This window comes from Anopheles funestus, chromosome 2RL (genome assembly GCF_943734845.2).
Source record: "Anopheles funestus chromosome 2RL, idAnoFuneDA-416_04, whole genome shotgun sequence".
NCBI lineage: Eukaryota > Metazoa > Arthropoda > Insecta > Diptera > Culicidae > Anopheles > Anopheles funestus.
The window spans coordinates 9581645-9598925 of record NC_064598.1 but is presented as its reverse complement, the minus strand read 5'-3'; the positions used below and the strand labels follow the sequence as shown (position 1 = coordinate 9598925).

At 43.5% G+C, this 17281-nt stretch overlaps 1 protein-coding gene across 1 annotated transcript in view; it reads right to left on the bottom strand.

Annotated features, from left to right (window-relative positions):
* Window positions 1–17281, bottom strand: part of LOC125764666 (protein similar) — a 107890-nt gene that overhangs the window by 20405 nt on the left and 70204 nt on the right. Inside the window, exon 7 of the mRNA XM_049429108.1 lies at window positions 4888–5687. Coding sequence (XP_049285065.1) covers window positions 4888–5687 — 800 coding nt within the window. The remainder of the gene's footprint in view (window positions 1–4887; window positions 5688–17281) is intronic.

The window sequence follows — 17281 nt, the reverse complement described above, 5'->3', positions numbered from 1 at the left end:
GCACTCAACATCTGAGTATCGCGGATGTTCTAGCACCCCCGCAAAGAAGCTTTAGTGTAACCGAGATCCGATGGTATAGCTTTCGACGGATGAAGAAGCCTTAAAACTTACTACAGAAAAAAATTGGAACTGCAGCGCTTCAAGTGATACAAAGAAGTGAAAAATGAATGAAGTAAGTGTGCTTTTCTCTGTGCGTATTTGCGGAACTGCCGCACACAAAATGCTGCACCGAAGCATTGTGGTGTAGGAAGTATGATATAAAGGAAACACTTGGATTGATTGCTCTCATGCGCCACGAAAACTTTTTTTTTGGCGTGGGTGATTTGGTTTGATGCTGTACCTATACCGGTGAAAGTCATCATCATGGTTTGCACGAAATGTGAACAATTTTTCCCTGTGTATATATGCGTGATCACTACACAAAACGCGACGCCGATGATCGTTCGAGATAACAAGCGAAGGGACGAGAGCATAAACGCCCCAGAACGTAAAAAGGAAGAAAAAAAAACCTACCGAAGGAGAATATGGTAAAACACGTGCCCTAGCGTCTAGCAGAGTACACGTAAACCTCCGAAAACCTCTATCCGTGCCATAACACACACGCACGTTCAACTGGCCTGTGCGAGCGTGCAGGAGGACATCAGGGCAGGTTGTGAATAAAAATGAAGCTTTCAGGAATTCCGTCACCCATCACCGAGGGGCTCGGGGCAGCAATTTAAGCGGGTTTCGTGCTGGACGCACTTTTGCACCGGGGTGAATTTTGATTTGAATATTCAAATTACATGATTATTTCGGTGTTTAAGGGTGTTCTGGGACCGGGTCGCTACCCTCAAGCCACGTGCCGTTGTGTGTCGTCCTTGCCACTGACAGGGCCTTCACTATTTCCGGTGGCGCTGCCGAAACCGTAACGGAAGCACCCTATACACTAAATGAATATATGTGCTCTGCTCCTCCGGGGATTGTTGTCGGCCTAACGAAGTAGCCAAATCACTCGCAACCTCGCTGATGGATGGGTTCGGAGTGGAAAATGGTAGGTGACTCGTAACAGGCACGAACACGTTTGACAAAGGCCGTGGGAAATTGGCAGAAGACGGCAAACATGGCAAATCGAATTTGCTGTGACACAACAGGGCGTTTGTTTTGGGGGACGAATTGTTTGACACCCTACGGGTGAGAATGTGTACGCAACACACGTTAAAGGACAACACGGATAACGGGGGACCAATGAAGAAGCTAACCATGATTGGAGCATCAAAGTTCAAGCATGTGAAAGTGCTTAGTAGGGTGAGAAGGTGTGATATGTTTGTCGTTTGTTTATCTTTTTTTTTGCAGTGTAATAATAAGGTTCATTATCATATAAGTAATTCTCGACAACATTGGTGTACCATTTCGGGTAAGACAGTATTCACCTTTCGACGAATAGTTTACCTTAATTTTCTTCAACAAGATTTAAAACGGATTTATTCCCTCGCTTCGTTTCGAACAAACCGACACGATCAAAAGCAAGTGGGATTGGCTTCGGAGTTTTTTCTTTTTGCACACCTCCATCACTGTCCGTACAATACTGCGGTTGTACTGAGATAAACACCCGGCATCGGTATGCTCTTGAGAAAAGCTCGAAAGCTCAATTCTTCAGGACACTATGGACGGAAGGATAAGTGAGAGAGACAGAGAAAAAAAAGCGCACAGCGGGAGACCGTGGCAAATTGGTGCAATGGGAAAAGCGTGTAATGAAGGAAGATATAAAAAATAATGGCGTGATATGAAAATGAGGGGTATGAACGTAAAAAAAAGAACCGAAACCACGCCAGGATCTCGGTAAAGGTTTTTTTTTCATTCTACCATTGAAACCTGGTCGCTGAGGCAGATGCAAAACATTGTAGTGATACGGGGCGTAGTGTTGCTGCTACTGATATTGAATCTGAACCACGCGCCGTAAATCGTTTCGGGGTAGAATATTTATGTGGGGCTATGTTTTGGGGGCTGAAATGCTTTTTTTTGTTGTTTTGGCTTTATTTTTTTCCTCTCTATTCTATGTTATGGCGAAGGATCTTCCTCTGTGCATGAGGGGATCGTGCTGGGGGATGAAATATTTATTTGTTCTTTTTTCGCGGGCACGTGAAGCACTCTCAGATCCTGAGCCTTTGGATAGAGGAATGCCGAATGCTTTCGGTCACAATACTTTTCTTCTTCTTTTTTTTTAGAGCAAACAACGATTGAGGTTCATTTTCATGTAAATGTAAACGACAAATAAATTCTAAATTTAGGGGTGACTGGAATTTGGTGACGCATCTCTCTCCTTTAATTTTGGAACCTTAAGTGTGTGTGCTGTGGACGACAAGGGATTTTTGAGATGAAGAGATAAAGGAAAATAAACCATGTGATCAACGGTTTTTGAAGTGCCCTTGCGTAAAGATGAATTGCGAGTAAAATATATTCTGAAATTTGGAGCAAACCATCCGGCATGCCCAAATACTTCTGGGTATATTCATTAGTCATTCTGCAACTTTCCCTGTACCCTTGGACCGAAAATGGAGCGCATGGTTTCGCTTGAACTTTAATCCAACTACTTTCGACTTTCTAGCGCAGCTTCCAGGCAAGGCAAGAAGAGACACAAATGAATCAACGGGTCGACAAATTTAGCAGAGCAAAAATTCTCGACGTACCCCAGACATCTCTGTCCATCCCTGTTCAGTTTGTCCCCCGCCTGACGGTGTCGTCGTTAAGCCATCACTTTATCCTAATGATGCAAAATATTACAGACGAGGCGTCTATGATGTTGGGTGTAGGTGCCGGAAGAAAAGGGTCTTCTCTGGTATCCTTAATAAACGGGCCAAACATTCACTCGAGCACGATAAGCCAGAGAAATGAGAGGAAGTATTAAGATCGCTCGATAACAAGCAAAACTGAGGGTCAACCAACATACAGAAGGTTGAAGAGTCAGGCTGCTTAAATGTACTTTTTATGCTATACGTTCATAAAAAAACTAAAAAGCCTTTTTTTTGCACGGAAACCCGCAACGAAAGGGGTTATCTTGGGGAGGAGCGTGTCAAATTTATCTCATCGTTCGGGGAGGTGCTTGTTGACAGTAATGACAAGTGAATTATAAAGATTAGGTGTTAGTATCCAAATCACCGAAACGATATATCATAAGCTTTTACTGAGCAACACTAGAGTTGTGATTGTCCTTTACCATGCCTGCTTCAAAGCATACGAATACTAAGAGTTTCAAATAGGTTGCCTTAACAGTGAATAGTGCCCACGACAAAACCAACTGTATTCAACTGTTGGAATCAAATGATAGTTCCTGCTGATACATCTGGGCAGAAACAATCAGAGCAATCAAAGGAAGAGTCCCAGAGGTTGGTCTCCTCATCTACACAACCTGCGTATGATAGCCCTTTAGGTATGTCGTTTCGTTAGGCGCTTTAGGTTAGTCCGTGTCCATGCCCAACTACAACTGAGTACGTTTAATACATCAGAGCTCCAATATCAAGCAGCGCTAGGATCTAATAGATGGGTTGGGAAATTGGATAGCATATACAGTTACACTGCCTTCTCCGTCTAGCACACAACCGAGTCGAGTTGACTGGGATGAATTTTCCAGCGAAGGAATCTAGGTCAGTGGGGGAGTGGTGTAACATCCACTCAGCAAAAAAACGCAGGAATTGGGTGTATGTGAACTCTCGATGAACCAACCATGGTAAGCAATACTCTTTTAGTGATAGCCGATGGTTTCTTTCTCCTTTTCTCCCTCTCTCTTTCTTATTCGTTCTATTTTATGTTACTTTTTACTCGTTTCTCTATTCTTCAGAAACGCTTTGGTCACATGCAGTAGTGTTTGAAGTTGTACCAGCAGACTTCGACGTCGACGAACCACTAACATGCATACTAGTGCCTACAACAAGATTAACACAGGAGTTGGTGAGTAGTGGCCAACTTGTAGTTAAGTCGCTGACAGGGTTTCTTTCACTCGTTAGGTTGGGTCGCTGCCTGCTACTCCCGCGAATGAACTCGACGAATGGTGTTGTTAGGCTAGAGTCTCGCTAAAATATACCCAGCACAACCATCACGCTAAAGCTAGGGCTGTCCTGGAAAAAGGCCGTTATGCTTTCATCACGTGCTACACAGACGGGATTCGTTTTCAACGCTCTGGCTGAACCATCGAGCGGTGGTGGGCCTAGAAAGTGATAAGAAACATAACCAAGCAAGCCCATCCATGGGAGGGTTCGCGCTACGCAGTAACGGTCTCTCCCTGCAGGATCGACGACCACCCATCATCGCTTTGGCTCATTAAATAGAAACAGGAGCTCCATCCTCGGGGGTGCCGTATTTTTCAAGAGGTTGGTTGGGCTTCCCTTTAATGTATGGACGTTATAGGAGGAGCAAGGAAACCGGACATAATCGTAGATGGTCTTAGCGTATAACGAAAAAAGATGTTGGTAAAGCTAAAAAAGCGCAATTTAGATTATGCAAGAAAGAGAGCGACCGACACCACGATACCCTACAAAGAAGAAAATATGAACAAACTTGAAGGAAAATCCTTTCCGTAAACCGTTTTACTGTCACAGCAGGATATTACTTCCTCAAAAAAAAAGTAAATGGCGAAGAATGCGAGATTTCTTGAGAAGGAGGAGAATGCTTAATGACATAACCGCTGTGTGCTTCCTGCGTGTGGTTTTGAAGAATTGATGCCTGGGGATTTAGTGAGAAGCATCTTTTGGAACGTTTGCTTTTCTGTATCAATGATACACCCTCAAAAAATGGGAACGGGAATCAATTCGCACGCTGAATTTATTACCGGAAAAGTGATCTACCGGCCAGCGGTAGGAGGAACACATTTTCGGTAAAGTATATGAAATGATCATACGTAACAATTATACTTACTGGTCAATCCAGGCTCTTCCTCGGAGAACATCAAGAATCCTTTATTCATATCTTCCGTCCGTGGGGCGAATATTTTTTCGGTGGCGTGCTGAGGTTTGCTACCAGTGACTCCACCGCCAGTGCCGGCGACGTTACAGCCTGTCGTACTAGCGCCACCGGTTGTCGGAGGAAGCGTTACGAACAGCTTCGCCGTAACGGACTGCAGGTGTGCGATCGCCGACGCTTGCTGTTGCGGTGACAGACCGTTGACGGATGGTTTGTTAAAAGCACGTGATTTTTCTGCACCGGAACCACTTGCACCAGCCGGAAGGCTGGTAAAGATTGACGCCGTTACCGATACTGGACGGCTGGTTGATGTTGGTTTCGGCACGGTCGGAATGCTGTTCTGCTCGCGCAGGATACGGGTACTCTGCACGGGTTCACTCGACACTATCGCCGACGTATCGTTCTTTACGCACAACAACACCTTTTCACCACCTGCAGCTAACAACGGATCGTTCCGTTTCGCCTGTTCAGCACTGTTAGCGGCGATAAGTTCAACGTACGATGATGGTTCAGCAATGCACGAACGCACTGGGATTGGTATTGTTTGTTCTGCTTTCACTTGCTCTAGACCAGCGATGGCGACGCACGGCAGAGAAATCGCTGCTGGACACTGTTCAATTGACAACTGGTCGCTGCTACTACACACGACACTATTATTACCGCTTTCTGTACACTGTTCTGCTTCTTCTGACAAACGTTGCTGGCGTGCTTCCAGTTGGGCGCACGATAAAATGTCATCTTTGTTCTCCACACCACTGTAATAATTGACAGTTGACGAAACAATCATTTAACGATACTGTACCGAAGGATGGAAATTGTGTGCTTTCCACCATTGCTACCTCTTCAATCGGCTATCTCACATTCTCTGTTTCGCTTTTTGAATACATATGTTGATTTTCGATACCAATTTACGAGGAAACTATGTTTATATCTACATTCACGATAGTCTACGGCGGGAATAACATACCAATTCAATATTTCTCTTCAAATTTGAGTGCAAAATTTGTTTTAATTGTTTGTCCCCTATGAGCGGTTTTGATACCGCAAAACAAATAAACAAAACAACGTACACGGTGGATTATCGTTTGGTTGTCGTTCTCCCAATGGGACGCAACATCATCAGCTGAGCTAACCGGCAAAAGTGGCGCTGCGTTCTTGTGTAAAATGCGATGAATATAGACCTATAGAAATCTCTCGAACGCGACAGTTATGGCGCGAAGAATGAAAACTACTACATGGCTAGCGAAAACAGAAAAGAAAACGTTGAATTTCCCTCGCACCTAAAAGCCGACGCACCATTTACCAAGCGCGCTTTAGTTCCAAACAACCGTCGACAATGATAGAAGCGGCCATTGGCATCGGGTGTCCTTCACCGTGAAAATTTTCACATACCGTTTCAGTTTTTGGGCGGTAAGATGAGGAAAATTGTGTTGAAGAAGAGGGATGCAAGGGGACACGGTCGAAGCCAGGATGGCTCATGAGAATGCAAAATTTTCAAAACATCAAAATAGCAAAGAGAGTCTGAGGGAGAACAAAACAACAGAAAAAAATGACAACGCACGCTTCAGCAACGTGTGCCTGCCGTTTGTGGTGAAGCTGGTTTTGATCAAGAATAAACTGGTAGGAAAGAGTAAAAAATCTGTCGATGTACGGTGAAAATTTCGACTTTGGGGTCAGCCCCAGTAAAAGCAACAGGGCACAGCCACATGGTGCGGTTCTGTTTTGGCACAGGTCAGTAGGTTTTTGGAAGAGTTCTGCAACTTGGTGTGTGTACGGCTGTTGTTTAGTTGTTATAAGCATGATCTGTAACGATCGCAAGGTCTTCAAATTTTTTTTTTCAGTTTTCAATACAAATATGAGTAGTGATTGATAGCAGACATTAGACATTATTCTTTTTTACGAACATTAAAAAACAATCTTTTATCCAGATATTTTTTAAATCAGTTCCATGAAAAAATTGGAATTTTATTCAAATTAAACACCATCTCTCGCGGATACCATCTGTTCGTTTACAACCATGTGCAACCAACTCGTTCCACTGACATTTCAAATGCTTCGTCTTTATGGGCTATATTTATATATATTTTTTTAATTTCACATATGCATTTCCTCCTCGCGATCGTTCGTTCATGAGAAAGCTATTTATAAAAAGGTTTGTGCGTGTTTTTCGTGTTCGGCGTTTTTTTTCTGAATACATTTTACTGATCGATGTGAAGAGAAGGTTGAGTGCATACTCCCCCTCCCTCCATTGCTCTGTTCTCAAGGGTTTTTTATTGGTGTACATTATCCCTCAAAGCTAAAAAGCAAACTAATCGGACCATAACCGAATGACATATGAACAAAGAACAGTTTTATCCATAAATTATCGAAACGAGAAAAAATCCTAAACTCAAGTGACGTGAAAACGATTTATGTATTTGTGTGAAGCATGTGTTTACCTTCCCTGAATGATTATCGATAATTTAGAGGTCATAAGTTTACGGAACATGTTTTAAAGTTGCAAATCATCTTCAGTGGTCGATGGTGCGATAATGTAAAAGGATAATCCTGCTGTTGTTTAACATGTGAAGAAATAAAAATGTTCTGCAACAACGGACAAGATTAGAAATCTTCAAAATCCAACATCATATGTGCATAATTTGTAATAGTTAATATAAAGTTTGCTGATTGAAGATGGAGAGCGTTGTTGATAACTCTGCTCGGTGTGATTATTTATAAACAAAATGATCAGATAATATTTACCAAATGCGTTAATGGCGTAGATCACGTACGTCACTGTGACGTTTGCTCACGGCGAAGCTTCGTAAACAACAACGAAGCGTTACAAGCCGTAACGGTAGTAAAAGTATACAGCAAACAAAAAAATTGTAACTTTGCACCAAATGACGGAAATCAAGCTGAGTGCACATTTGGCCTTGGGGTAAGGTTTTCCCTTTGCTTTTAACAAACGTCCCACACCCAAAAGTTTATTTCAGTGGTGTTTAAAGTAATCGATCTGCACTACAGCGTCATTGGCACCGTTATTTTTTTCTGTTTCAATGGCTGCCGAACGGTTTCGCGTGTCGAGGTGATACGATCGCACCTTACCTTTCTGCAGATGCAATCATCATTGCAGTTCAATGTCGCCAGACGGTATGCTACGCGATTTCTGGCTCTAGAGCACGCGAGCATGCATTGTTGGTTAATAGCGTTTCTTTCTTTGCTTGACCGTTCGATTTTCCTGCGCGGCGAAACAAATGCCGAAGGAGGATAAGCGTTTCTAAATTTACACGAACATTACAATGCACGAGAGAAGGTGGTAATTGCATGGCTGTCTAACTCGAACGGTGGTTCAGGAAGGTGTTGTGTAGAAGAAAAAAAACTGTAAACATGCTTCTGTGATGTAACCGCTAAGGTAAAAGCTCTCCATTTCCCTGTAGACTACAAATTTGTATTCGTATAGCTCAACGCTCAACATTTAAAATAAACACAATTCAAATTTTCAGTTGCGTTGTACAGCATTCTTAGCCGTCAATCGTGTAATTGTTGTTATCCGCCGCTAAATACGATCTGAGCACGTGCAGTCGAGATTGCAACCGCGTTGAATCACGGTGCGAAGCTTTTGCAATTCAGTCGCAAACAAATCTTCGTTTCTTCCTCCACTTTTCATCGACAGAACCCCCTGAGCAGTGCACACGGATGACGTTGTCACACTGGACGCGCCCACGAATCTTAACCGCACGAGGAGTTGAGTTGAAAATCACCTCACAACTGGAAGCTCAAATAAAGTACCACTTTGCGCCGTACTGTTTTGTCCCGCGTGTCCGCGTGATTGCGTAAAAACTGTGAGGAATTGTAGTGCGGCCGCGGACACACACACGAGAGCACAAGTGGAGAGCAATCGTTAGAATAAATAGACGCTCTGTTTGCGCGATCATTCCCTTAACGTGAATTCGCACTGTTCATTGTTTATGGAGGTGATGGTAATCATATGAGAGATGGCAGAAACCAAACCAAACCTTAAAAAAAACCAACCCTGTCCAATGGAATTGCCGATCAACGAGACTCTCCCGTAGGAGGACGATACGCGTCCGACTTTTAGAAGTCGAAAAACGACAATGCCGGTTACGGGAAGAGTGCGTAGTTACGGTCTTGAAGATAGCGAAAATGTACTGTCACAATGAGTACGTGTGAGTAAAGTATAAATTGCACACGATAATGTGTAAACCAAAACAAACAAATGACAACATCATCAAATGCACGGTTGTTTTGATAAGAAAACCTGTACGTTTTATCGCTTAATTTACTGAACATAAACACACATAAAAATATATTGGCAGGCGATAGAAAAATGGGTAAAAATATTGAACAGATAAGTTTTCAATAAATTTCCGTGATACGATCCCAACTTGGGCTACAAAGTCTTAGCTTATTTTGGTTGTGTTTGATAAGACATGTAAGCAGGTTTTTTGGCAATTTGCTTCTAATCTTAATCGTTGGTATTCGAAGCTTAGACAAAACGGTTAAGCGAACCTAACAAAACATAGTTCTTGGTTTAGGGTTGTCTACCAAAAACCTATTTTTATATATAAACCATTACAGGAGACGATGTCTTGATCAGTTAATGTTGCCTCATAAGACCTACTGCAATCTTTCCAACAAATCCATGGAGGTACCCGCGAGAAACAAACTCGCAACAGTGATGTTCCGTCCAACAGACGGTGCCACGGGGACTCTCGTCCAAAGTGAAGAGAGACGTAGTATGCTGTGTATTATGGTACACGATGGGGTCAGATCACCTTCTTCATCATCCGGTGCGCGAGACCCCATAGACGAAGGGTCAGCAGAGTTATCAACGCTGCAGCAATCTTGTGCCATGTTTCCAACTTATTCTTCCTACCAACACATCATCGATTCTGCTCAATTGCTTTTCTTTGCATCTTCGTTGTAGGTTCACCGTAGGGACCCATTCTTCATTCGCCAGATTTTGTGTAGGTTTGTAGAATGGTCGGTAGGGTGCTCTGTAGAAACCCCCAGCAGACGAGAGTAATACGGGTCGCGAGTTGTGGACGAATTGAGGCGCAGATGAGAAGAAGGAACTGAATTCATGTACTGGTTCGACCCGCAGAAGTCCGACATCGAAACAATTGAAGCACAGCACAGTGCGAAGATGTATTTCGTCCGGGCATCTGAACATTAACAGCAAGTGAAGAAAAACACATGAAGCAATCGTAATGTGTTCCACGCCAAACCGGATATGTAAATATTTTTCCACTCCACGAAAAAGTAGAACAGCGTAAAAGTTATTTCGATCGCTATTCTGATGACTCGTTCTGCCATTGGAGAAGACAGAGACTGAATAATTTGACGGTGATGAAAATATTGCGAAAATCAGCCATTGCCAGGACACTCTCAAGTCTAGATTTTAAGCAACCCATCCATCACAGTTTTGCGAAAGTTCAGCCGGAAAATCTGTCTGTGGTCTCATCAATTGCTTACGCAGGCGGAAGAAACAAATTTGATACGCTTTGCGAAAATTAACATTTTCCAAACATTAACCAACACCGGGAACCGGTTTGGTGCTTTTGATTTATCGCAAAACCATAATTGCGGCCGTGACAGTTGTTGCGGCACGTGTCTGACGAGAATTTAAAGAGTTTCCAAACATTATCCCTCACTGAAGCGGACTGTTTTTGGCCCAACGCGTACGCGTGCTCCGTTTTGCCTCTTCATCAAGAACCAGTCGACAAAAGGTGTGATGAAGCCAGGTTGACTTCTCTTTGATTAAGGAAAGCAAGCGATAAAGTTAATCGGTAAGGCAGTAAATTTTCTGACGGTTGATTACAGCGCTGGTGCGTTGATTAAAAAAAAAGGAACGCAAACATGGAAAAGTTTCTAAGTTCTTGCACCGATCAGTCTACCTCATGGTACGGCAAATCAATAGAACTATACGTTTCAACAAACTTATCAGCCTTCCGAAGTCTTCTATCTGTTATCATCTCGTAAAGCCAATATGTCCGTTGTGTCCGTTGGGGTTTTGTACACTTTCGCTAGCCGTGTTTTGTATCGTTGTCCATGAACAACATTACATCGTTACTAAACGGAAACATACATACCGGCACGCAATTGCCGAGAGACATCGCCAACCCCTGGCAAGACGAAATTAACAAACGACCCGAGAACGACGTAACTCGCAATGATTGAATTAAAATCACGCGACGAGGAAGGCGAATCGTCGGTTCGCTAGATTCTCTCGCGTACGGCAACGTCTTCGTCTTCGTCAGAAAGTGAAGTTGTGTTGGAAATTGTTCTGGAAATTATGTTTCTGTGCTGTGCCTCTAAGGATGTGTTCTGAAACCAGTCGCTATAGCGGAATTACTAGCCAGAGGGAGAGAGTTATTGGCGAACCCCTTCATCAGGTACTGGTGACCTGGTGAGACTTCAATACCAACTAATCGAAAAAAAACGGATCATATGCTGTCTCTAACATTGTTGGATCGAGCTCGGGGTTAGTTAAAATAATCACATATAATGAGCAGTAACAGGAGGGTCCACTTTTGCTTCGTTAACTTTTGGTTTTAATGCGTGTTAAGGATATGTTTGGAGGCTGCCGCATGGGCATGCATACCAAAAATAGACATTCACTTCATCAACAACAGTGCTGCAAGGGCTGTTTAGCTTGCATGAACCATTGACGAGTAAGAAGAGAGGAAAAAAATGGCACGTAATTGAAACACCCCAGCATCGTCACCAATTAGACAATCACATATTTGGAAGGGATTTGCTGCAAACGGCAGGCTGCCACGAAACACCAAACACCAACAACACAAAAACGCACAATCTGGCGCTATTGCATTGAACAAATCCGACAAAACGTTTCGATCTACCGATTCGGTTTGATTGGTTTGTGCGGATTCGAAGGAATCCGGTCCCTTCTCATGGCCTGTGACCACGTCGCAAAAAAAAAAATCCCCACACACACACACACACAGTTGCACACGAGCATAACACTACGTAACAAGGAAAGGCCGAAGCAAACATCAGGAGCTTGTGTTTTTTCTTTTCCTTTCTTTTAAAGCGTAATCTATTTTCGGTGTTGCAAACGCTAGATGCAAACTGCATCCACCTTCTTCGACAGGCAGAGCATTCATCGACTTTGATGGTGGTGGTGGTGCATGGTAGAATTTTTTGGTCGATACTTTTTTCCCAATGCATTTTCTTTTGCTCAAACAGTTACTACCTATACTGGGGATTTGTACGTTAATAAATATTCTAAATCAACTAATTGCACAACTGTTTTCCATTTTGAAAGCTGTAGCAAAAGTCTTGTTTAATCGAAATAATCTGACTGAACGATTACGTAAATGGATTCTAACATATTGCTACGAATTTAGCCTTCAATGAAGCATAAAAATGCATCACGCTCCCTACAATACACGTGATCCATCACAGTGTCCACTTTACATTTGTGATTACTATTATTTTGCTTGGGGTTTTTACGTATTGCTCGTAAGGGAAAAATAAGCACACACACACACCAACACTATAGATACTTGAAACCGTTACTGCATGTTTGATAATGTTATTGCACCCTTCTTCTTCGGCACAGGTATTAATCAACTGACGTTTAACGATTATCACCTTTCATTCATTATCACCTTCATCACGAACCCATCGAACTCAACCAGAAGTAGAGAGAGGTTTATGTTTGCGTTCTATTTTGTACCGGAATAGGCGCACAAACAAGCATTCGACGTTTGCATTTGTCGTTTGCATTCAATTGCACATTCACAACTTCAACAAAAGAGTGTCACACAATCGATGAACTTGTAAAATTTTGTACAATTAAAAAAAACCGTAAAACACACCCCACAATAACATTCAGCTACGGTTCGTGAATTTTTGGTAGCAGCATAAAGAAATTGCAGCACTTCGCTTAGGTACACGATGCACACTTGCATAAGCGGTGATCGGCGATGGGTGAGTGTTTTGTTTTGTTCTTGGTTTTTCATCTTCCACACCATTACATAATGCACGAATGCGCGCGAGACTGGTGCCGTAAAAGATTAATTAATGTACTTTGCACGGCTGTATGACGAATGAGCGACATTTTTTGGCACCTTTTTTGGGAAGTTTTGCACACGTCAGATTGATCCGTCAAAAAACCGTCACCGAACGTTCTTGTTACATCTTCGATCACACACTTTGGGGGGTGATTTGTTTTTTACACCAAAAAGGTAACAAAGTTGAACGACGTTTGTTTGCAAATAGAATTGTTTTGCTAATGTTATTTAACCATCGGCGCTACCTTTGTACGACACAAAACTAAACCGATCATCCGCACTTGGTATTGATGAATGCACAGTTTTTTTGCGGGCGATTGTTCTCGCGAGGGAAGAGAAACTTTCCACACATGTAACAACCCCTTTCCCGCGTCGAAACCGGTACCGAGTTCGAACACTGACAGCACCCGAAAGCCACGACGAAGATGATGATGATGATGATGATGATGGAAACAATCGGAAGATCTGTCATCGCCACATTGCATATTTTGCACGCAAAAGCTTCGCCATTAAACGCAAACCGGGGGTGAAAAAAAAGCTAACAGAAGAGGCAAACGCAATGAAGATAATAATGGGAGCGGCTTTCGCGGTGCATACTGAACCACCCCAACGCAAAACCGGCAAAATGGTGGGACAAAATTTGCAACAACAATGAAGAAAAAAAAGTGTTAAACGATGAGCAGACGGAGAGCAATACGACGGAGAGCGAGAGAAGGTGAGATAGCCAACTTTAGTGCGGGGGGACACGGACTAACGTGAATCTGTGTGAACAGGAAATGTATCGGGGCAAAGTAACAAAACTGAACCCGTGGAACGCACCAGCAAAACTTCGTCACTTAAAGGGACGTTGGGTGGAACGATCGTTCCGACGCCATCATCTCGCTTGTTATGCTGATGCTTCCTCTCGTGGGCAGGTTTTGCGGTGCGGCAGTGAAACGTTGGCCGTTTTTTGGCGAGTCGCGTATACGTGCCATACGAAATCATAAACGCTGGCTAACAGGAACCAGGAACGACGGCAAAAGCAGCCCACTGTCCGCTGCTTGGCACACACATACACACCGGCCTTTGCAATCAAAAGAATCAGGAGAGCGGGATTCACGACAGAGATTGAACAGCACTAGTGGTTTCGGTTTAATTTGCCGGGGCGTTTAAGTTGTGGTTTGGTTTGCGAAAAAAAACTTTAAAAAACCATACACTCACGCAATACGCACGGAGACACATGTACGCGCACGCACGCGAATGTGGGAAAACGTACGTACTGGATGCACGTACGTAAACGGGTACGTAAAACCGAACGAAGAAATTCCCGGTGGCCGGAAAAACAACGGATATAGGAGCGAGAGTGGCCCCAACTTGCTCTGGCTGCGGCGCGATTTCGACTGAAACCGAACGTCGAACGGATCCGATAGATTTGCTTTTCAACATCGTTCGTGTGGTCACGCCGTCGACATCAACGCACACACCACGAAAAGCCCCGAGCAAAATTGTGTTGTGTTGTGTTGCGCTGCGTATGCTGCCCCACGATGAACGACCACCGACGAGCGCGATGCGCGCCGTACACACGCACACCAAAATAAACCGATGGCCAATCCGTTGATATGCTCTTTGCCTGGTCGGAATGGGCCCGCGATATGGTGGAGGGGCCGGCCACGTTCGAGAGTATCGGACAGAACGGAACGGGCAAGGTGACAAGTGCAGCAGCATCATCATCCGAGGCGATACAGAGTGCTCCAAAAAACAAACGCAAAACGGACATGTTTGTAGCATCGGGCAAGACGTGCAACTTGGCGCTTGCTCGTTTGAAAGCAAACTTCGACTGTGTCGTGCAACACACGAAGCACGAAGCTCCAAAGATTTGGTGCTGCTGCTCCTTTCCCGCTCACCGCCACACTGCGACCGGCAGCTTTGGTGTGTTTTATTGATATCCTCCCGTCTAGGACCCGTCTGCCAGTGTATTTTGGTGTTCTTCCTGCTCACGGTTAAGCGCCACCCCCCGCGATATCATGCCCACAAAACCGACTCAAAACCGACACGATGATGTCGTCATCAAACTGTACGGTTCGACGTCGGTTGTCGGTGTGTTGGTTAGTCCGCCCGTTTATGCTATTGCGTACCGGATGGCAGTTATGTCGTCATCAATTCTCTTCGCACGCACCCCTGCCCGATGGCGCACACATGCTGGGCATTATGGGAGGGGATGCTCTTTCTGTAGTACACAACACATTCGTCAATCAGGCCCACCATTTCGTCATTATTCGACCAGATCGGATTACTTGTCTTTAATTTATACTTGTATCAGCTTTCCTACAACAATTAGTTTATGTGTATGTAAATGAAAAATAAAGGAAAAACCAAAAAAAATCCTTCAGATATTCACCAACAGGGTAGGTTTCCTTTTGTTTGACAAGTTTTTGTGGCCTCTCATTGTTTTGGTTTCCTTTGGTTTTCTTCGTCAAACATTTCTATTCTACATTTGTTAACAGTTAATAACAATTCTGTGTCATACTGCCCAACACAAGCCCGGGAATTGGTTTCCCTTTTATTTCTCACTCTGTTTTGCTAAAACTCTCTGTTTCTCTTGCTCGTGTGCAGGAATGTTGAATACACATCCACTAGCAAAACATCTCTAGTTGGGAAACCGTGGGAAAAATCGCTTTATTCCAGAGCGCCACTATTCTCTGGAATTGGGAAAACATCCTGAGCACGGGATCCGCAAAAGGGGGACGCAAGGGACGGTTACTTGCAGCAAGCAAGATCGTCTGTTTGTCTGTACGATAAAGCAACACTAAAGTACGAAGGAAAATTTTTGCGCTGCATAGAAAAATCGACCCGGTTTCACTTTCTGGCAGCAGCCGCTCAGAGAGGGAAAACCCCTCAAAGGAGAAGCTCTTTGGAGAAACTGGGTTCAATCTTGGGTGCGGGAATCATCAGCCAGTTTCACTCTCGGTTTTTGGATCGCGTGTGCCAGTGAAATAGCTACAAGCGGACACGTGTGCTGGTAACGGACGGCATACTCCAAGAAAAACCCCTGGGACCCTGTGCAAAAACCGAAATTCTGGGATCGCCTGCTCGGAGTTTTCGCCTAGAAGGCGCAAGAGTGAGCGCGAGAAATTGCTAGTCGAATCCTTTTTCCTTTGTGCGTTTGCATCATGTGACACTTTGCACACACACAGTTCTTCCGATTGATCGAGATTTTTCTCACCGTAGTACTATAGCCAAAGAGTTGGTATGGTATAACAAAGAACGTAATAAAACGAAGGGACGCTATTAAAGAAATTCTAAATAAAGCTTTAAAATGATGCAATAAACCATAACTAAGAGGTTTATGATGCAATTTCAATAGAATATTTTTAAAATTCTACTCTGCTTTACGTTGACCGGAGCTGACCTAAAATAAATGCATTTAATTGATTTTTCTTGTTCGTTACATTAAGTGCATATTATAGCAAAGATGGTTTTCTATTTTTATATTTCATGTAAAAACCATGAAAGCAACGTTGTCTACGCAAAAACCTAGGTTAACTATATTGCTCACAAAACCTTTTCTAATAGTAATGACAATATCGAATCGGCAACGTCGGTCCCATTGTTAGCGGTTAATGCTAGAGACTCGAATGAGCGTAGCTATGAGTAATCGGTTGTAATGTTTACACATTAGTGTGTAAAAGTGATGAAAAATGATGAAATGATTCTGCAAAACACGCAGCACACGTGTTAGCTTCGTTTCATCAGTCACATCGTGCGGAAGCGTCACTGTAAAAGTTGCTCATGTATTTCACCAATCTGACGTAAAAATCGAACAAAACTAGTCAGGTTCACAATTACGAGCGTGAATCGAGAGTTCGAAGTTAAACGCGGAACCAAAACCAGTTGCAACAGTTTGTTCAAAAAAGATCACCGAAAACGATGGAAAAGAGAGATATGCATGCGTGTTTTTTTTTCTTGTTCGCAATACCTCCATCCCAGACGCAAAACATGCATGTGTAGGTAATGGCAACGGCAGTACATGGACCGTACCCAGCCGTACCCGAAAGATACTGAATGACTAGGGGGCATACGTTTGGATGGAATAAAGCCGCCATACGTGACGTCTCGCATGAAAGCGCAAAAAATTGAGATTGATGACTGGGGAAATATTTGTGTCCCTTGCCAACAGTTGGTTTCGAGTTGTCTTTTTATGGACCTTAAGCACCTATGGACGGCACAAACGATATCGAACATACCCACCAGCAAATGGATAAACGATATTCAATGGCAAAACTGTTGATGGGCCGAACCTGGCATAAAGCGGGACGGAGTTTCGTTCA